At 43.9% G+C, this 23,018-nt stretch overlaps 1 protein-coding gene across 9 annotated transcripts in view; it reads left to right on the forward strand.

The window, feature by feature from the left end:
• LOC100380752 (unconventional myosin-IXb) overlaps window positions 1–23,018 on the forward strand; it is a 117,698-nt gene that overhangs the window by 14,978 nt on the left and 79,702 nt on the right. For all 9 annotated transcript variants that reach the window (XM_014149215.2, XM_014149212.2, XM_014149211.2 and 6 more), the window contains exon 2: window positions 15,661–16,576. In XM_014149215.2, coding sequence (XP_014004690.1) covers window positions 15,737–16,576 — 840 coding nt within the window. In that variant the 5' untranslated portion in view covers window positions 15,661–15,736. The remainder of the gene's footprint in view (window positions 1–15,660; window positions 16,577–23,018) is intronic.

Raw genomic sequence — 23,018 nt, forward strand, 5'->3', positions numbered from 1 at the left:
GACCCTTCTTTTTCAAGACCTCTGCAATCCGCCCTGGCATGCTGTCAATTAACTTCTGGGCCACATCATGCTTGGAGTTTGTCAGAATTTGTGGGGTTTTGTTTGTCCACCCACCTCTTGAGGATTGACCACAAGTTCTCAATGGGATTAAGGTCTGGGGAGTTCCCTGGCCATGGACCCAAAATATCTATGTTTTGTTCCCCGAGCCACTTAGTTATCACTTTTGCCTTATGGCAAGGTGCTCCATGCTGGAAAAGGCATTGTTCGTCACCAAACTGTTCCTGGATGGTTGGGAGAAGTTGCTCTCGGAGGATGTGTCGGTACCATTTTTTAAATTCATGGCTGTGTTCTTAGGCAAAATTGTGAGTGAGCCCACTCCCTTGGCTGAGAAGCAACCCCACACATGAATGGTCTCAGGATGCTTTACTGTTGGCATGACACAGGACTGATGGTAGCGCTCACCTTGTCTTCTCCGGACAAGCTTTTTTCCGGATGCCCCAAACAATCGGAAAGGGGATTCATCAAAGAAAATTACTTTACCCCTGTCCTCAGCAGTCCAATCCCAGCAGTCCAATCCCAGTACCTTTTGCAGAATATCAGTCTCTCTGATGTTTTTCCTGGAGAGAAGTGGTGTCTTTGCTGCCCTTCTTGACACCAGGCCATCCTTCAAAAGTCTTTGCCTCACTGTGCATGAAGATGCACTCACACCTGCCTGCTGCCATTCCTGAGCAAGCTCTGTACTGGTGGTGCCCGATCCCGCAGCTGAATCAACTTTAGGAGATGGTCCTGATGCTTGCTGGACTTTCTTGGGCACCCTGAAGCCTTCTTCACAACAATTGAACCGCTCTCCTTGAAGTTCTTGATGATCCGATAAATGGTTGATTTAGGTGCAATCTTACTGGCAGCAATATCCTTGCCTGTGAAGCCCTTTTTGTGCAAAGCAATGATGACGTCACGTGTTTCATTGCAGGTAACCATGGTTGGCAGAGGAAGAACAATGATTCCAAGCACCACCCTCCTTTTGAAGCTTCCAGTCTGTTATTCGAACTCAATCAGCATGACAGAGTGATCTCCAGCCTTGTCCTCATCAACACTCACCTGTGTTAACGAGAGAATCACTGACATGTCAGCTGGTCCTTTTGTGGCAGGGCTGAAATGCAGCAGAATATTTTGGGGGGGATTCATTTGCATGGCAAAGAGGGACTTTGCAATTAATTGCAATTCATCTGATCACTCTTCATAACATTCTGGATTATATGCAAATTGCCATCATACAAACTGAGGCAGCAGACTTTGAAGATTAATATTTGTGTCATTCTCAAAACTTTTGGCCATGGCTGTACATTCATAAATAATGACCGGTACTGTCCCTGAAGTTAGCTCTCTCAGGAAGAGGGCTGAATGGACCTGTGTGTGTGTGTGTGTGTGTGTGTGTGTGTGTGTGTGTGTGTGTGTGTGTGGGACAGGATGACGGGCGGTTTGCCCGGTTGAGGATTGGTAAACTCCCCCTCCATATGTGGTCAGTGAACCAGGCCCAGAGACATGACAGGCACTCCCCTGCACCAGACTAAACCTGGCTGCACCAGTCCCAGAATCCACCCTAAACCTGGCTGCACCAGACCCAGTCCCAGCATCCACCCTAAACCTGGCTGCACCAGACCCAGTCCCAGCATCCACCCTAAACCTGGCTGCACCAGACCCAGTCCCAGCATCCACCCTAAACCTGGCTGCACCAGACCCAGTCCCAGCATCCACCCTAAACCTGGCTGCACCAGACCCAGTCCCAGCATCCACCCTAAACCTGGCTGCACCAGACCCAGTCCCAGCATCCACCCTAAACCTGGCTGCACCAGACCCAGTCCCAGAATCCACCCTAAACCTGGCTGCACCAGACCCAGTCCCAGCATCCACCCTAAACCTGGCTGCACCAGACCCAGTCCCAGAATCCACCCTAAACCTGGCTGCACCAGACCCAGTCCCAGCATCCACCCTAAACCCGTCTGCTCCAGAATCACTGCCATCAGTCAAGGCCACCATGCTTTCTCCCTTTCCTCTGACCAGCAGTAGAGGTCCTGGGTGTGCTTTGATTTGCTGTTTGGACCCTTAGCCTACTTTCTGATCTGATACTGAAGCCTAATGAACTTCATAATTTATAGAGCTACTGTAATTGGCACTTTTTCATAGCCGAGTTACTTGAGTCGGTGGTTATGTGAAAGGTAATGTTATAATAGAAGCAGTGAAGTGCTGCTCTTGAAGAAGAAGAGTATCAGTGGCCCGTTTCAGTGTGACAGTGTCTTCTGGAGACCAAGGCCCAGTAAACACACCCTTATAAATAAACACTGCCTTCGTAAGAGAGGAGGACAGGGTGAGAGGAGGACAGGGTGAGAGAACACAACACAGGACTGAAGAGAACTGCTCATAATGGAGCTCCCACCCACTATTTCTCCTTGATGTGTAACGGCCCTAGGGATGGGCGCAAAGGAGGGAGAATGGAGGAAAAACAAGAGAAATCAGCTAGACGAGGCCGTAACGGTGACAAACCATTCCCATTGACTGTGCCAGCTAGTCCAGCAGCACCAACGGCAGCCAGTTTGACTGAACTGAACTCTGTCTGGCTACAGAGTGAGGGGAGGTAAAGAACAGAAGGCCTTGGCGCAGTGTTGTTCAGGATTGGCCGGCATCACCTCGTTGTGTTTGCGTTTGGTCTATTTTTACCTTTTCAAGTCTGTCTGTTCACAGCTGAATGTCTCCATATGTACGTTTTTGAGTAATACTTCTGATGTGTCTGGCGGTATAGTAATATAACAGACATTCCAGCGTCCATATGGAAATGATTTTTATGGTATGTTTGGGTGTTCCACTGTGTTGGATAGGGGCAAAGTTGGGGTTTTGGATGGCGTTCAGAAAGTTTTTTTCTTTGGTGTTAGTCATCAAAACAATTTGCTAAAAGCCATTCAGATCATAGTGTGTCAGTAAAATGACAGTCTGTGGATTTTCAAGGTTAGAAAGGTGTTATCCTCCCTACGGTGCTTAGTCACACCTCAATGCATGAATCTCCACCCAAACATCACCAGGGGGTACGCCACAGTGAAGACTGCTCCAGTGCGATATAGGAGGAGATTACTCAAGACCTCCTTAGTAACAGACAAGCTCCTTATATCTACATGCTGTTATGTCCCTGTCTTTTATGGCAATCCCAGTTGAACATATGGTTTAGTCTAACGAGATGTGGTCAGGGTCTAATTGTCTGCTTGGAGTAGGAGGGAGCTGAGAGGGAGGGCTTAGCTAGGCATGGACTTGGTGCAGCAGCAGGGTTGATGGCTATTCTGGTGCCACAATGGAGTCATGTGTTTGGGAAGTGTTTTTAGAGCAGTGGCCCACATGAGTGCTCCCGCACAATATCCCTTCTGTCTGCCTCCTTGCCTCAACTGATTTCTGCCCCTCGACGCACACAGCTGCCCCCGCCCCCCTCAGGCTTATCCAGAAGAAATGCAACATTACTGAATGTACAAATATGCTCCTCTGTGATGTAGAATGAACAGTTGTCAGCTCTAGCGTTAATAGTAAGCTCTACGGTTTACATTTTTCTATGCAGAATTCCATACAGTGTACATCGCAGCCCACTGACTAAAGCCCTGGGTCTGAGCAGTTTTCCAGGGCAGAAAGCATTGGGACTCACCACCCGCCAGGATGGCCCGAGCCATGGAACACTCTGGATTTCATTATTGGAAACATGCCACGGTCTGTGTTTCATGTTGACACTGCATTGAGGTTTTTTTTTCTTCTTCGTTTTGGCTCATCAGCTTGATTGACAGCACATTTACCACCACCATTACTGCCCATGCAAGCAACCTTCTGGATGAACGAATCATCTGCTGGGATACTCATCTATTGTCTGCATGCTGGTCAAGGATGTAAACAAATTTGTGAACAACATTTTAGAGAAATAAGCTATTTGTGCATATTAAATATTTCTGTGAGGCTCTCACTTTGGGCCAAAGTCAGGCCACTGGTACTTCTCAGCTGGCATTTACATAACAAAGGCTAAACTGTAAACTTAAACACCTTCTCACAAAGCAACGGTCTTGATGATGCAGAGGTTGATTCTGCTCACCCCAAGTCTTTCGTGTCACACTCCCGATGGAAATACCTTAACACTAGAGCTTACATTAACATGAAACGCTAGCAACACACTGGTGTGGTGGAAGTCTTAGGTGGAACAGCAGCATATGGGCTGGGACCTGATCTAGCACTCTCCACTCATCTCGTCTCCTGGCACTGACACCATGTGCAGGGGAAACAAACTGACTTGGCATCTGGACTTCGTTACTGGAGCATTGCCACATGTGAGGCTATGGGGGCGCATAGCTGGGGAGCTGTGGCCAGGCCTGTTGGATTACCAACCCGCTGTGTAAATTACAAAGAAGGTTTTTATTGAGCACGGGTAAAATTGGTGTTGAATTCCCTGAAGAAGAGAGGGAGAGGTTCGATAGTCTCATCCCAGGGTCATGGTCCAGTTATATATTTTGCAAACATACGCCCTGCTGCGTACTTGCCAAACAGCCCTCTGCACGATCTGGAAAACCCTTTATGAGCACAGGGTTAGGTCTATACCTGCCTTCAAGAGATGTGAGATGGTGGCGGCAGCCTGCTACTGGCTATTTGTTTATCTATTGATCAGTTGTGCATGTTTTTGCTGTACCTAATCAGTGCAGTCAGCTGAGCATAATCACAGTCATCCCATCATTAGTGCTCTTCCGTTTGGTTTTGGTATATTCCGCTGGTTATGGAGCGGATGTCTGGCTGGTTCATTGTTCTTCGTTCCTTTCTTGTCCGTCAGCTTAGTTTTATATCAAATTGATCAAATCAAATGCAGTTGGGGATCCCTGTATTTTTTGTTCCCCTGAAGAAAGAAGAAGCAGATGTTCTTGAGCTCATGTTTTATTGTTCATGGCTGGCCAGGCTTAGGAAGCCGAGTGGCGTTGGTGGTGAGGGGGGCTGCCTAACTCGCTCTGCTGGGGAAGGAGGGGGCTGCCTGCCTCGCTCTTTTCTGCTGGCCTTTGAGTTTCTCTCGGCCCTGGCCGTCTGCTAGAAGAGTTAAGTCTCCGATTGAGGTGATTCTGAAACAAAGGCAGCGTTTCTGTTTCAGCCACATGCTCCAGTGAGAGACTCTTTCATTCAGGCTTTCTGGTTGCATCTGCTCTCTATAAAAGGGCCTCTGGCTGATTTACCACTGCTTGCCCTTCTCTTTGTTCCTGGGGAACAATTGCAGCTTTTCGACTGTTACACTAGTGTATGTATACCACCTATGTTATACTAGGGAAATTGTGTTTGCATAGCTACAGTGAGGACTTGTGAAGAGCAGAATCAACAACCTCTGCATAACCAAAACAGTTGCTTTGTGAGAAGGTGCTTATGTTCAGTTATTTAAATGACAGCTGAAAAGTATCAGTGGCCTGGCTTTAGCCCTAAGTGTGAGCAGGTCCGCCGGAGCCATGGCCCAATGAGACATGGGTGCCGGCCCACGTAGATGGAAACAGAAAAGCCTTTTGAGTAAAACACTGGGATAAATCCTGTATGGAAATGCATCAATTGTGTTTGGCCCCGGGCCAGCTCTGCTGCTCATCCCCATCAGGCTAGTTGCTAGCTGCTGATGGATGCCTCAATCAATCAATCAATCAATCAATCAATCAATCAATCAATCAATCAATCAATCAAATGAATTCATAAAGCCATTCTTACATCAGCTGATGTCACACAGTGCTGTACAGAAACCCAGCCTAAAACCCCAAACAGCAAGCAATGCAGGTGTAGAAGCACGGTGGCTAGGAAAAACTCCCTAGAAAGGCCAGAACCTAGGAAGAAACCTAGAGAGGAACCAGGCTATGAGGGGTGGCCAGTCCTCTTCTGGCCTCAATGGCCCTCATCTCCTCTTCCTGCAAAGGAGAAGTAGGTGGTCTGCTGGAAGATATCCATTGAGTGGACAACACATTAGGAACACCTTCCTAATGTTGAGTTGCACCCCCCCACCACAAGGTGTGAAATGCGTTGTGCGCCTGGCACCTACTACCATACCCTCTTCAAAGGCACTTCAATCTTTTGTCTTGCCCATTCACCCTCTGAATGGCACACAATCCTTGTCTCAAGGCTTAAATCCTTCTTTAACCTGTCTCCTCCCTTTTATCTTCACTCATTGAAGTAGATTTAACATGTGACATCACTAAGGGATCATAGCTTTTGTACTGGTCAGTCTGTCATGGACAGAGCATGTTTTGTACACTCAGTGTACTCTTCCTCTGAGACTGATAGAGTTGCCGCTTAGCTAATCCTGACATCACACAAATGGGAAACCTAACCCTGACAGTCATCACAGCATGACAAGCATTTGTATTATTTCCTCTGCCCCTCCCACTTGCCTGGTTCAAAGGGAATGTCTGCTAGCTCAGGTCTTAGGAGACTAGGCGACTCAGAATCCACTTCCTGTGGGTGGAGCCCCATAGAGCTGTGATGTGTCTGGGTTAATGACCAAATGCCTTCATTGGTCTGTCTGTGAGTCTCCGTAATGGCTCATTCACTTCCTGCCAGTCACCAAGTGGTGGCTCAGCTCTGAGCTCTGTTTTGGCAGCAACCTGACAGACGTCTGGAGTTCGCTGACCATCACAGTGACGTGCTCGTAATCTCATGGTTGTCAGCTCAGTGAGGTCATAAACCTGGAAAACAACTGGTCATAAATCTATAGCTAGACCCATTCATTATGGGATGGCATCCTCTGTATCAACGGTATGGCACTTCTAGTGTTTCCCCTATGTTTTTTTTTTCAGCAGCGGCGGCAAAGTTAGCAGAGTAGGGCTGTGGTTTTGGAGGCCCTATTGGCCAACGGAGAATTTCCTGCAATTCTACACATTTTGCTATGGGATAGAGGGACTATTTTACAGTTTCAAAGCTAGTTTCCTGCAATTCTACACATTTGTTATTTGGCTGAGAGAGAGATTCTAGTTTCAAAACTAATTTCCTGCTATTTTTATTTTGGTGATTGTTAGTTCTCAAATATGATCTTGATTTAAAAATATATTGAGCCATTATCTTTACTTTGTTCTTTATATCTGGTTTTAGTCGTTTTAAGTTTACACTTAAATATTTGTTTGTTTTAATCATTTTTTAAACAGAATTTTTGCAGTGGCAGCCACGATTTACCATATAGGGGAAACACTGACCTTGAGTGGGGTTTATAGCTCTACATGGAGTGGAAGAGTGAGTAACATGGTATAGTTGGTATTCCAAGCCAGGCTGTCGGGCGACTCGCTCAAGTCACAACGTTTCCCTATCTCTCCGTGGATCAGTTATGTTGATAAAGGCTGTGTATGTTACATGTTTGCTGATTTTTGTGCATTGCCCCATATTGAAACCGGCACCACAATGTTTTACTCATGTTTCCAGAAATGCATTCCTGATTTCCATTACACAAAGTTGGTTTGGCACTCACGTTTTGATGTACTTCCAATTAAGCAGTTATGCCATTTGTGTGCATTTACGTCTGTCTTCCTGATGTCTTTAGAATTCATTAAAACTTAACTCGAGGGCTGTTACTGAGTGTTTACTATGAAGCTAATTGAAATATTGGTCATATCACAAGTGATACAGTATTCGTTACAGTCCTTAGGATTGAAAAGCCACAGCAAATTACCCAGTGATAGAAATGTGTGGTCTTACACGAACTGGCCTAATTTACATTGCTCAAAGTGTGCTTTCATGGGGCATCATGAGATCGTAAGCCTAATCATCATTTGTTGTTGGTTTAATTGTTAGAAAATTGTTAGAAAATTATCTTTACATTTACTAAAGGTCATGAGAATATTATGATTTAGGCTAGACCTAGTCCCATTGACGATTGATGGCATAGGGGTACCTTCACCAATAACCTACTTTTAAGGAGCTTGTTTGTTTTAATTCCTCATCTGCCTGCCGTAAGCAGCTGAAACCTGAGCTTAGCCCCAACCATGGATCCATTATCTTTGTCTCTGGAATTCTGGGCATCCTCAACACTTCCCAGAAGGTTCTGAGATAAGCTAAAGCATTAGCAATAACCCATTTTGATTGCGTTCTGAAGCCCCTCGCACAGCTTTGCGTCTCTGCTTTGAAGCCATTCTGGGTATCATTGGAAAGAGTTAAACTGACAGATTTAAACCAGACCAGCTCATTATGCAGGATAATGATAATGCAGTTTTTTGTGGTCCAATTTTGCATGCCTTGGCATTTTTTGGCTTGGATTTCTGGGGTTGTGGTCAACAATTGAGTCACTGTCTGCTGTTTTGAAGCTCTCTTTCCCTTCTGAAATGGGACCTAAATGATTCCAGAGTTTTGTCTTACTATTGATGCAATTCCCTGGCCATGCTTTGTTACTGTTCCGTCCGGGAGCACTTTATAGTGAATGTGGAGAAGATGCCTACGTTGTGTTTACCAAGAGGAAACAATGGCTTTTAATATAAGATCATGTTTTGATAACAAAACAACCTATTCCTTGGTTGGCAGTGGGACTGTTTTTTTGGGGGGCATGTAGGTCAGTGTTTTTGTATTTTTCACATTGAAAATCCTAACTCTTGCCTGGTGACAGCGGGGATAAATGATGGGTGTATGCGACTATGTGCCTACAGTAATAGTTCTGGATCTTGTTACTAAAGCATTGCCTCCTGCCTGCCATACAGTGATTTAGGTCAGTTTCTTGTTTCTCTGTGTGTCTGTTTGTTCACTTAGTAGAGCTACCAATGCCAAGTAATAGTAGGTTACATTATACTGGGCTATACTGATGGTGAAGACCGGAATGAAAATATAATAACTGTCAAAACCTTTTAAATAGGTCTACATTCAGATTTTTTAAATTAACTTTATTTTCATGTAGACAAACTTTACCTAATAGCCGTAGTGTTTACTAACTATTATAAGCAATTGTTTTGCTAAGTTAGTCAGTCTATTAAATTGTCAATACCACCTCTTTCCAACTGGCGTTTTGGCGCTCCAGCAGTTAAACCACTAGATGCACAGGGGTGTAGAAGCTCTAGCCTATAGGCTATGGCACTTCAGTAATAAAATCGTTATTTTCTTTTATACAATGCACGTTTTTACTGCTTGCTAGTAAGTAAATCGGTCTAATTTTAGAATAAACTCAGCAAAAAAAGAAACGTCCTCTCACTGTCAACTGTTTATTTTCAGCAAACTTAACATGTGTAAATATTTGTATGAACATAACAAGATTCAACAACTGAGACAAACTGAACAAGTTCCACAGACATGTGACTAGCAGAAATGGAATAATGTGTCCCTGAACAAAGGGGGGGGGTCAAAGTAGTAAAAGTAACGGTCAGTATCTGGTGTGGCCACCAGCTGCATTAACCTCTCTAGGGTCGGCGGGACGAAATCGTCCCACCTACTCAACAGCCAGTTGAATCCCGTGGCGCGTTATTCAAATACCTTAGAAATGCTATTACTTCAATTTCTCAAACATATATGACTATTTTACACCATTTTAAAGACAAGACTCTCGTTAATGTAACCACACTGTCCGATTTCAAAAAGGCTTTACAACGAAAGCAAAACATTAGATTATGTCAGCAGACACCCATTTTTCAAGCTAGCATATAATGTCACATAAACCCAAACCACAGCTAAATGCAGCACTAACCTTTGATGATCTTCATCAGATGACAACCCTAGGACATTATGTTATACAATACATGCATGTTTTGTTCAATCAAGTTCATATTTATATCAAAAACCAGCTTTTTACATTAGCATGTGACGTTCAGAACTAGCATACCCCCCCGCAAACTTCCGGTGAATTTACTAAATTACTCACGATAAACGTTCACAAAAAACAACAATTATTTTAAGAATTATAGATACACAACTCCTCTATGCACTCGCTATGTCCGATTTTTAAAATAGCTTTTCGGTGAAAGCACATTTTGCAATATTCTGAGTAGATAGCCCGGCATCACAGGGCTAGCTATTTAGACACCCACCAAGTTTAGCCCTGACCAAAGTCAGATTTACTATAAGAAAAATGTTATTACCTTTGCTGTTCTTCGTCAGAATGCACTCCCAGGACTTCTACTTCAATAACAAATGTTGGTTTGGTTCAAAATAATCCATAGTTATGTTCAAATATCCTCTGTTTTGTTCGTGCGTTCAAGACACTATCCGAATGGTAAAGAAGGGTGACGCGCCCAAAGTTTTCGATGGGGTTGAGGTCAGGGCTCTGTGCGGGCCAGTCAAGTTCTTCCACAACGATCTTGACAAACCATTTCTGTATGGACCTCGCTCTGTGCACGGGGGCATTGTCATGGTGAAACAGGAAAGGGCCTTCCCCAAACTGTTGCCACAAAGTTGTCAGCACAGAATAGTCTAGCATGTCATTGTATGCTGTAGCGTTAAGATTTCCCTTCACTGGAACTAAGGGGCCTAGCCCATGAAAAACAGCCCCAGACCATTATTCCTCCTCCACCATACCTTACAGCTGGCACTATGCATTGGTGAAGCGTGATTCATCACTCCAGAGAACACGTTTCCATTGGTCTAGAGCCCTATTTCGGCAAGTTTTATACAACTCCAGCCGATGCTTGGCATTGCACATGGTCATCTTAGGCTTGTGTGCGGCTGCTCGGCAATGGACGAACAGTTTTGTGTTGACGTTGCTTCCGGAGGCAGTTTGGAACTCAGTAGTGACTGTTGCAACTGAGGACAGATGGTTTTTACGAGCTTCAGCACTCAGCGGCCCCGTTCTGTGAGCTTGTGTGGCCTACTTCTTCGCGGCTGAGCTGTTGTTGCTCCTAGACATTTTCACTTCACAATAACAGCACTTACAGTTGACCAGGGCAGCTTTAGCAGGGCAGAAATTAGACGCACTGACTTATTGGAAAGGTGGCATCCTATGGCGGTGCCACTTTGAAAGTCACTGAGCTCTTCAAGAAGGCCATTCTACTGCCAATGTTTGTCTATGGAGATTGCATGACTGTGTGCTCGATTTTATACACCTGTCAGCAACGGGTGTGGCTGAAATAGCCAAATCCACTAATTTGAAGTGTGTGTGTGTGTGTGTGTGTGTGTGCGCGTATGTGTATGTATGGAGAGGAGAGGCAGGAATTGTGCAGGAAGGGAACAGTGAAGACAGAGGTATAAGTTAATTAATATATTATTATCTAGGCCTAGACCACCTGTGCTATCGGTGACCCTAAAATATATTCACCGGAATTTACCCTTATCAATAAGTGGTCGCACAGATTTAGATAAAGCACTCTCAAATTAGTGTTCACATAACCACCCACAGCTTCACTGAAATAGATCAATGACTGATCATTAGGCTGTGGACAGGCTGATCATTAGGCTGTGGACAGGCTGCGTGCATGTTTCTATGTTCTAATGATTGTTAATTTCAGCTTCATGCCTGTCACAGCTGTCTCTATATATCCCCCTTCAAACTTTCCTCATCAATATATATGATAGGCTACAATGATCAAGCATTATCCTATAATGTAGACCATGTTTGGTTATCCTAGAGAAGGGATTTGAAGCTAGGACAAAGTTTTTAATACGTTTTTGGGAAAGAACAAATGTGTGTCCTTATGTGTCTGAGTGAGATGCGCTGCAGGTGGCTTTGATTGATTGGACCATGCGGGTGGGTGGGTATGCATGTATGAGTAAACAAATTCTCTCATTCCATTCAGAAAGTTTCCTAAAGTAGGCTTGTCTGGACTTCATCTCTTTAATCAGATAGAAACAAAACTGTTTCTTGTTGGAAGGTCAACTGAATGAAACCTAGCCAAGCTCCGTTCATGATTCATCCTATAGGATGCATAGCCTATGTTATTTTTCCACTAGTATATGATTTTTCTCTCATTACTGCTTCCTCTCTAGTCACTGAACAACATATTGCCACAGAGAATGACCACAGCAGCGTTGGTGGCGTTATGCGAGTTGTTCTGAAAAGTGGAGTGGAAAAATGCATTGGACTTGGGTCAAATTCAGAATCTCTATTTTTTTGGGGGGGAGATTCCTCTCCAATTAGACTTTTCTTCATTTGTATACTATACTAATATTTACAGGTAATAACTTGAATAATAATATGCTACTGATAATGTAATGGTAATAGTGAAAAAACACGTTTTTCTTTTTGAGTTTATGCACCAATCCCCTAACAGTCATGTAATGTGACCTTAAATTCCAAGACAGTCACAGCCCTACTCTGGGTTTTAGGCAGAATCAGATTTCCCATGAGTTGACCTTGAGCCAAAAGCTGTTGGCAACAGCTTAATAAAGCATGCCAGTCTCATCTGGTCCAAGGCGACATTGCGTTTTTATGTCGACCATGTGACTCTTGCGTTGAGTTTTTTTTGCGGTAAACCTTAAAGAGCTGCCAAAAGCTTGAGACAGTTAGTTTCACTTCTCTCAGGAAATCACTGATATCCTTGAGTTTACTGCATGAACAGTCTCTGCACTCTTTCTGCTTATGGAATATGTTTTAGGGTCCATATTGTAGTGTTACTGGAGCTTTGCCAAGGTGGAAGTTGAATCATCCATGAATGGGAAGTTGAAGTGTGTATCTGTTTTTGTTAGTGTTCAACTCGGATGCAGATGCTGAGGTGAAGAGTTCTTTGCTGCTAACAGTAAAGTTTCTGTGGCGGTGCTATTTTTAGAGTAGGCCTATCATGTCACAGCTATTGTAGTGATGATGACAAACAAGTCACGGCATGGGTGTCTGACAACAGACCATTCCTCTGATAGTGGAAAATCTGTAAATCCCATGTGTGTAAATCATATGTAGCCTACGGTCAGGGAGATTTGAGCCTGGGTTCTAGATGCAGACAAACCTGAGAAACTGGGAATATCTGTAAACATTAGGCCTATTCTTGTACACCAGACAGATGGACAGTGAGACAAAACTAAAACTTGAATGGCAGTCCTTTTTCAATGTAATATTTCCTATGATTTAAAACATGAATGTAAGTGATATTAGCATTGGCTCGCGAAACTACCGCTAACCTTCATACTGGGAACAGAGACATCAAAATGGTATCCACAAGTTAATCTGCCTCTGGGGAAGTAGACAAAGTGCCTCCATTGCAAAAAAATACCGAAGTATCCCTTTAATAAACCGTTTTTGGTTGTACAGGCCCTTGCTCCTTGGTATGGTCTACTTAGTTGCTCTGATCCCAATTAGTCGATTGTTTGGTCATTAGGCTGTTGGTAGACTAAGATTGTTTTAGTCGAGCAGAAACGAATACAATTATTTATATACATACACTACCGTTCAAAAGTTTGGGTCACTTAGAAATGTCCTTGTTTTTGAAAGAAAAGCACTTTTTGTCCATTTAAAATAACATCATATTGATCAGAAATACAGTGTAGACATTTAATGTTGTAAATGACTATTGTAGCTGGAAACTGCAGATTTTTTTTTTAAAATGGAATATCTACATAGGCATACAGAGCCCCATTAACAGCAACCATCACTCCTGTGTTCCAATAGCACGTTGTTAGCTAATCCAAGTTTATCATTTTAAAAGGCTAATTGATCATTAGAAAACCCTTTTGCAATTATGTTAGCATGGCTGAAAACTGTTCTGATTAAAGAAGCAATAAAAGTGGCCTTCTTTAGACTAGTTGGGTATCTGGAGAATCAGCATTTGTGGGTTCAATTACAGGCTCGAAATGGTCAGAAACAAAGCACTTTCTTCTGAAACTCATCAGTCTATTCTTGTTCTGAGAAATGAAGGCTATTCCATGTGAGAAATTGCCAAGAAACTGAAGATCTCGTACAACGCTGTGTACTACTCCCTTCACAGAACAGCGCAAACTGTCTCTAACCAGAATAGAAAGAGGACTGGGAGGCCCCGGTGCACAACTGAGCAAGAGGACAAGTACATCAGTGTCTAGTTTGAGAAACAGACACCTCACAAGTCCTCAACTGGCAGCTTCATTAAATAGTACCCGCAAAACACCAGTCACAAAGTGAAGAGGCGACTCCGGGATGCTGGCCTTCCGGGATGCTGTCACTTCCTTGACAGCAGCTCTGCATTGCTCTGCAAAGCCCAAGAAGTATGAATGCCCTGACTTCTGCTGAGGCTGTATCACCTTAATAAAACATTTATTGTGTTTTAACACCAACAATTTCAACCTAGACTTTTATTCAACAATATTTTCTACAGTAAGATGTATAGTAGGCCTGATCATTTTTCATCTGTTCTGTTACTTAGGGTTGCTTTATCAAAAACTGAGTGTGTGTGTGTGTTATACATCTGTGTGATGTTATCAATAATTTTGTTCCAGTTCAGAATTACAATTATTTATTGTATTTTAACAGCAACAGTTCAAACTTAGACAGATATGTAAGAGTTTTTTTTAAAGGGGAAAAATAAACATCAATAGCTATTTTAAATGGGTATTGTCATTTGGTTTTGTGTATATTGCATTTGTTTTAGGCATAAGGGCAATGAAATGTACCGATATTTACGTATAGTTGCATATTTTCATATGCTTGGGTCCCAGGAAATCACAGTATTTCTCATTTGGGTCCCAGGCTGAAAAAGAACCCTGGCTCTACTGTATGGTTTGTTTACTGACTGTTGCTATGGGTGTTGCTATGGCTGTTTCTGTGGATGTTTTTGTTTATACCACCACATGTGGCTTTCTCGTAGGCTAATCATAGAGATGGGCTTCTTACGTGAAGTGAGGAGATTGTGTCTGCATCAGACTAATGCTCCAACCACAGCTTTAGTGCGCACTTGCAGGAAAATAAATGTCTCAACTCAACTTTACGCACACAATAGACTGATGTGGGTAAATCAAACACAGGCTAACTTTGAGCTCAGTGATAACCAGAAAGTAAAACATCCAAAGCTGGGTCGCTGCCCTCAATGTCGGCCCGGGCCATTTGTGAACATCCATACACCCTAATAAAATGTCTGTACCACAGTTTCCTTCAAGCAAGTAATCATGCAATTGGGCATGTCACAGTAATCTGCACTGATGGACTAAGCATTATCCTTTGTGAAGGCCTATGCTTTGCTGTAGAAAAGTGTTATTGTAATATTGCTCAAGCATTAAGTAGAGGTAAGGTTTTATAATTCCCTTAATTGTAGTGAAGCCTACATTGCTTCATTTAAATAGTTGAAGGCTTTTTCTAATCCACTAAATTAGAACCACCTTTTCAATAGCCTGCGTATGTGCTGTGATGCGAGTCACATTTCCACTCCTCAGCTGGTTAGTCCAAGACAAACAGCAGTTTGGAGTTCACACACTGTGGTCTGTGAGTCTTTGTTTAAAAACCAACCCATTTGTTAGCATTTTGAAATGCAGGCGTAATGCCGTTGTGGCAACTGTTTAGACCTTTGCGAGACTGCAATGCCCAAATGGGAAACCTCCACTATCTGGAATAGCTCAATGTCTTTCGTTTAGCCTATTATGAAACTATTTTCTTAATTGAAGACTTGATCCAATACAGGGTCGTTTGGCACAGGCACTTTTAGCGTGCATGTGGCTAACAGTTAGCATCACAGCTCTTGTTGCTTTCAGTCAGCTCTCTGCAACTAAGCTCTGCTGTGACATTCTTTTTTTCAGCTTTTGAGCTTTAATGTAAAACTGTCTCATTTTTTCTCCTTTGATCCCCAGGTGCTGGGTGGTAAGAGAACAGCAGGCAGTGCAGACAGTGCAGACGGCATGCTTAGGCGACTCCACCTGGCCCAGAATGAGTGTCAAAGATGGCGAAGGCCAAGCACCTAGCCAAGATGGACGGGCCTACAACCTGCAGGTCTACCCACGGCTCTCAGCGGACTGCCCATCTTGCTGCACTCTCAAGGTGCCCAAGGAGGCCACAGCCGCCTCCGTCATCCAAGACGCAGCCTTGGCCCTGGGCCTGGACCCCAAGCGGCTCTACGTGCTTGCCGAGGTGAAGGAGTGTGGCGGGGAGGAGTGGGTGCTGGAGTCCTGGGACCTCCCTGTCCAGAGGGTCCTGCTGTGGCCACGGAAGGCCCAGGAGCAGCACCTTCAGAGCGAAGGTTTCTACTTCCTCCTCCAGGAGAGGAACCGTGACGGCACCATCCACTACGTCCACCTCCCCGCTCTCTGCAAGGAGCAGGAGGCCCAGAAGCTAGCAGCCAGAGGCTTTCTCCCCCCACGCCATGATGACTTTGACGACCTGTGTAACCTCCCGGCACTCAATGAGAGCAGCATCCTGGATAATCTGCGCAACCGCTTCCACAAAAAAAAGATCTACACCTACGCCGGGTCTATCCTTATTGCCATCAACCCCTTCAAGTTCCTATCCATCTACAACCCCAAGTACGTCAAGATGTACGAGAACCACCAGCTGGGGAAACTGGAGCCGCACATCTTTGCCATTGCGGACGTGGCATACTACGCCATGCTAAGAAAGAGGGTAAACCAGTGCATTGTTATCTCTGGGGAGAGCGGCTCTGGGAAGACCCAGAGCACCAACTTCCTCATCCACTGTCTGACGGCCCTCAGCCAGAAGGGCTACGCCAGCGGGGTGGAGAGGACTATTCTAGGGGCTGGGCCTGTGCTGGAGGTAAGGCTATTTGTATTCATGTGAAATTAAGTTAGGGCTCCTACCTGAGGCTGTGGCAGTCATGAAATGCCAGCCAGTTATTTGCATGCCAACGACTACCGGTCGCGCGGTAATTGACCGTTAATGAACATAAACACGTTTAGCATCTCCAGGCCACCACACATACAAGCCGCTGATGCGTCCCTTTGGAACATCTACATTTAAGCGGTTCATGATCCATGATTTATTATAGGCAGATCTAAAGAAACATTATGATATGAAGAACAGAATATGAGTTGGCCTAGGCCAACTGTATGTTATCTGGCTATGCGCTATGCCATAGGCTGTAGGCTTGTTCATTTAGCAGACAAGATATGCTTAAGTCCCGTGCATTATTTTATATATGATTTTATAGTAGGAAGAATATACTGTAGGCCTAATTGAACTTAGCTGAATTAAATAGAAAGGATATTTTTCCCATTCCAGAGCGAGTGCGCATATGAAGTGGCTATGTTGAGCATAAAAGTAATCATTTCAATCAGGTCTTATAGAGTTATTTGGCAAATGTAGTTGTGAATGATACAAACCTTAGATTGTTTAGGAAATGAAAACATACAGTATATGGGCTCCATGGTGCGACTACAGGCTATTGATGATTTGAGAAAGTCGCAAAAAAAAAAATGTTGCGCTCTGTTCCTTGCCTTAGGCTGAACATGCTGTTTTCTCATCAAGTGATCGTATTTTCACCCATCAGACTATTCTCAATTTAATCTTGTCTTTACTAATATGTAAAATTAGTTTTGATTTAGAATTGCCCATCAAATGGGCAGGAACAGGGGCAGGTGGAAGAAGACATTGTCCGTATGCGCTTGAATAGCGAATGGAGGCCACTTTCCCGCTGGTTTGTTTTTCTGTCATGCGTGGTAGGCTACTCCGGTTATTTCACTCCATGCATCAACCACTGTTTAAGTAGCATGCAGCCTCTCGCTGCTCGACAGGTGATATTGCGCCATAGGCTCTCTAACCCTGTTCCTGCAGGTACCCAGTGCTTAATTTGAGAAACCAAGTGAAATCTGTTCGGTGACAATGATAGTAACATGTTATCACAAAGAAAAATATTTTATAAAACTGTTGACAGGCCCTCTCGCTGCACCCTCGATAAAGAATGAAGGCGAGAGAGGAGATGGAAATGCACAATGATGAGATATTCTGTAGCTAAAGGTAATGTCAGCCTATTCATTATGAAAATATACAAAAATGCTCTGTTACTAGGCCTATTCAAAATCAAATTCACTATAATTGTAGGCTAACTTTGTAAGCCGCCCTGCACAACCAACAGCATTGGCTAGGCCTATAGGTTCTCTCCCAGACTCGTGGATGGAAAGTTTGGATGGTATGAACAAGGTAACCAGTCCGTCCAGTATGCATAATACTGCAGTCCAGAGTATATGCTAGACCAATTATGTACCAATGTTTATTTAATGTTTACGGTAGACTATGTATAATGGCACAATCATTTTAATTCACATTTTTTCAGGCCTTAGGCTCATATATAGGCCTATGCATAAGCTCTAATATGTGTATGGGTGTTTTTGCTTGAATAAACACCTTAGAAAGCGCTGTCCATTTCGTTGTTAGGCTTTGAAACAACATACACAACGACCATGTTTTCCACTCAGTTTCAACCTGTTATTGAACTCCTTTCTTCAAATTGATCGATCCCACTGAGATGAGTTTTAAAAGCACGATACTGTTTTGATGGGTTTGATGTGATTTTTAGGACCTGATGGAGGGACAATGGAGCCCTGAGTCAGTGACCTGATGGTCGTTAGCAAGTCGGGTACTACCAACGCATGTCCGGAGTGCATAAGAGGATATTATCGTGACTCAACGGTCACGTGGAATTTTACTGCGGTCTCCGCAACAGCCCTACTCCAACCTCATATGAAACCTTTCCTAACAGGGTTAGGGTTTAATATTTTCCTGGTATTTTACAAACGTTCCATCCCTAGAATAAATCACTTATTTCCCACCAAAACTGGAAGTGTCATTCAAAAGCATTATAAAGTGCATAAATATGTCTGGAATTGATTAGAGCTTGGGTCAGCACGAAAATTCAAACCTGATGCTACCTGAGCCTGATGAGCCATATATTAAATACATTTTATGAGGCCTTCATTAACGACATTTATGAGCTCAAGCCCAAAAAAGCCCACATGATTGTGCCATTATTCAATTCATGTTATATACACTGCTCAAAAAAATAAAGGGAACACTAAAATAACACATCCTAGATCTGAATGAATGAAATAATCTTATTAAATACTTTTTTCTTTACATAGTTGAATGTGCTCACAACAAAATCACACAAAGATAATCAATGGAAATCCAATTTATCAACCCATGGAGGTCTGGATTTGGAGTCACACTCAAAATTAAAGTGGAAAACCACACTACAGGCTGATCCAACTTTGATGTAATGTCCTTAAAACAAGTCAAAATGAGGCTCAGTAGTGTGTGTGGCCTCCACGTGCCTGTATGACCTCGCTACAACGCATGGGCATGCTCCTGATGAGGTGGCGGATGGTCTCCTGAGGGATCTCCTCCCAGACCTGGACTAAAGCATCTGCCAACTCCTGGACAGTCTGTGGTGCAACGTGGCGTTGGTGGATGGAGCGAGACATGATGTCCCAGATGTGCTCAATTGGATTCAGGTCTGGGGAACGGGCAGGCCAGTCCATAGCATCAATGCCTTCCTCTTGCAGGAACTGCTGACACTCCAGCCACATGAGGTCTAGCATTGTCTTGCATTAGGAGGAACCCAGGGCCAACCGCACCAGCATATGGTCTCACAAGGGGTCTGAGGATCTCATCTCAGTACCTAATGGCAGTCAGGCTACCTCTGGCAAGCACATGGAGGGCTGTGCGGCCCCCCCAAAGAAATGCCACCCCACACCATGACTGACCCACCACCAAACCGTTCATGCTGGAGGATGTTGCAGGCAGCAGAACGTTCTCCATGGCGTCTCCAGACTGTCACGTCTGTCACGTGCTCAGTGTGAACCTGCTTTCATCTGTGAAGAGCACAGGGCGCCAGTGGCGAATTTGCCAATCTTGGTGTTCTCTGGCAAATGCCAAACGTCCTGCACGGTGTTGGGCTGTAAGCACAACCCCCACCTGTGGACGTCGGGCCCTCATACCACCCTCATGGAGTCTGTTTCTGACCGTTTGAGCAGACACATGCACATTTGTGGCCTGCTGGAGGTCATTTTGGAGGGCTCTGGCAATGCTCCTCCTGCTCCTCCTTGCACAAAGGTGGAGGTAGCGGTCCTGCTGCTGGGTTGTTGCCCTCCTACAGCCTCCTCCACGTCTCCTGATGTACTGGCCTGTCTCCTGGTAGCGCCTCCATGCTCTGGACACTATGCTGACAGACACAGCAAACCTTCTTGCAACAGCTCGCATTGATGTGCCATCCTGGATGAGCTGCACTACCTGAGCCACTTGTGTGGGTTGTAGACTCCGTCTCATGCTACCACTAGAGTGAAAGCACCGCCAGCATTCAAAAGTGACCAAAACATCAGCCAGGAAGCATAGGAACTGAGAAGTGGTCTGTGGTTACCACCTGCTGAACCACTCCTTTATTGGGGGTGTCTTGCTTATTGCCTATAATTTCCACCTGTTGTCTATTCCATTTGCACTACAGCATGTGACATTTATTGTCAATCAGTGTTGCTTCCTAAGTGGACAGTTTGATTTCACAGAAGTGTGATTGACTTGGACTTACATTGTGTTGTTTGTGTTCCCTTTATTTTTTTGAGCAGTATATGATATAGGCTACTGCACATTACGCATGGCAGAGCTATAGCCTATGCTCTCTTGGGTAAATAAATGAAACTAGCTCCAGTTAGCTAATCTTTTTTGAGTGTGAACTGTATTACTGTATTGTATTATATGGACTGGAATTACGCACATCGTGCAAACCATGATAAAACCGAAGAGAACATGCGATTCTGGTGCAGCACATGCAGCCTACAAAGTTACAAGTATTGGCTAGCGAATTTGATTTACACGTTGAAATATAGCAGGGCCTATTTGTATATTTAGTAGGCTGACGCATATAAACCTTTCATAATATTTCCTCTAATGTTATTAGCCTACCTCCTCTTTCTCTCTCTGTTGCTTCATTCCTTCCTCGCGTTCAACAGTTAAATGAAATGTTTAGTTGTCCTTATCTTCATCATTCTAATGACATCCTTGAATAATATAGGACTAGAATTAGATTATCGGTTTTGGATGAGTTGATGGTGAAAGACTGCGAGAGAGCGCTCATGCATGCACTGATTTTAAAGCAATTATATTCAAGTGATGATGGAGTATTTTTAAAAAACAAGGTGACCCCGAAAGCCAAATGGAGATGGGTAAATTAGATGCACATTCAGTCTTTATATTTCTGTAGCATAGGCTGAGCTGCAGCAAATGTAGGCCTACCTGTCACAATGAAAAAAGTTACCTACATGCGTTGTGAATTGTGCTCCATACTGAGATGGGCTGTCTGTCCCCACCCTGAGCTTGATTTATCACGCAGAGGCCGTAGAGAAGTCAGATTTGGACATCGCATATAATGTAAATGTTCCATTTCACGCCATGCCGTTCATATTAATCATTTATTATGAACTGTTTTTTCAGTTAATTATCCCCGGAAAATTGAGTGGTTTTTGGGCGTAAATCCCGGTAACTCTCGGTAACCTGGTTTCCCCACCATTCAACCCTAAGCAGGATGTGTGTGGTTGCAATGGGGCTAAGGATGTTTGTGTGTGTCACCTTATGCCTGTCATGGGTGTCTGTAAACACTCATTCCCCGCTATTAGTACCACATTCTCACACAGTCGAGGTTAGCATAGAAGCACGGATTTAAACCGGATGTGAAATGGGAATGAGCCATCAGCAAAAAACACAAGGGAGATGATTCCTCTATATAGGTGACTAATGTTGTCTTGACAAACAAGATACATGAGTCTGCACTCTGTCCACATAAATACTATTGAAGTCCAGGAAGCATGAAGAGAGCATCAAACCTAGTTCTTCAACAGAAGAGGAATGGAAGTCACTTCTGTCTTTTGAGATGTGCCCCTAGTCAAATGTATTTTTAACTTGAACCAGGAGTTGGAGATCTCAGTTATAGTCATCAGGCATGTGACCAGAGGGGGTGAAAGATGATCTCCAAGCATGTAGAGACAGTTGTAAAAGCTGTTTTCTCCAAAAAGAAGAAATGAAAGAGAAGATGTGGAAGTATTAGCCAAGGCCTCAGTTTAACCCTTAGAAAGCTCCTTCTCAAACAACTCCACATTTACTAGATCCTGAACAAAGGTTGGCTGAAATGATATGGTGTTGATGCAAAACACGCTTTGAGCTCAATAACAAATTAAACTTTGCCTTTTCTGGAAGATAAACAGTTATCTGAATGTTTTTACAGAAAGTGATCCTGCTTTGTGATATTCCCCCTTTGTTCTATATCAGTGTCTCATGAGTAATGTCATGTGAGAATAGAGTGAAAATCAGGCCCTTGACCAGGAGTCAGTGTCTTATCTTGAACAGCTGTGCAAACTGAAGGAAACCTCATGGAAGTACTTTCTAGACACCAGATTTTGAATAACTCTGAAAAGCTCTAGAGCTCCCATGTGGTTCAATACAATGTTCCGTCTTCTATTTGTGGGCTGGAGCTAAACCTAACTGTCAAGTTGAAATGGATCATACACATTGTTGCAATATATTATATGTTGAACAGTTGCTACCGTTCATTACCCTTAATTGGAAAAACTCAAGTTCTAGGAACTAGCCAGCCATGGTAGTGAGAATCAATCAACACGTTTAGGCCTAGTACGATTCGAGTTGCAACAAGGGGATAACAATCCGCATACAGCAAAACTGTGTGAATCATTAGTGTTTTGTGTCAGGTGAGTTGCACTTCCTCCCTTCTTTGTGAGTAGAAGAGGCTATATGCCCCTGGCACCTGTCAGCTTCTGACTGATGACGGCTTGACTGATTCCCAGGCTTGTGCTGAACCACAGTTGTCTTTTGTATGGACTTGACATTAGAGGAACAAACACACCTATCTGTAGGCTTTCTCTCCCACATTTTGAAAGCTCAAGGTTGTTTCATACACAGTGGTCTTTTCCATCACAAATGGGATAGTACAATAGTTGTGATACACTCCACAGTGATGAGAGGCTATTTGAGCTGCTTTCTGAGTCCTGGTTGGCTTTCAGACTCATATGTTGTCAGTGACCTCTGGGCCCATGGTCATGTGACATATGAAGCACTTCCTGTTAGAGATGGTTGAGTCAGTCACTGAAGGAGGAAAGGCCCGCTCTGGGCCCCAGGCACCATGCCGCCTCTGAGTCAGCCTGGTAATTCCAACACAGAAATCTGCACAGGACACACACACCAGCAAGCAGAATTCCCA

This window comes from Salmo salar, chromosome ssa16, assembly GCF_905237065.1.
Source record: "Salmo salar chromosome ssa16, Ssal_v3.1, whole genome shotgun sequence".
NCBI classification, from domain to species: Eukaryota; Metazoa; Chordata; class Actinopteri; order Salmoniformes; family Salmonidae; genus Salmo; species Salmo salar.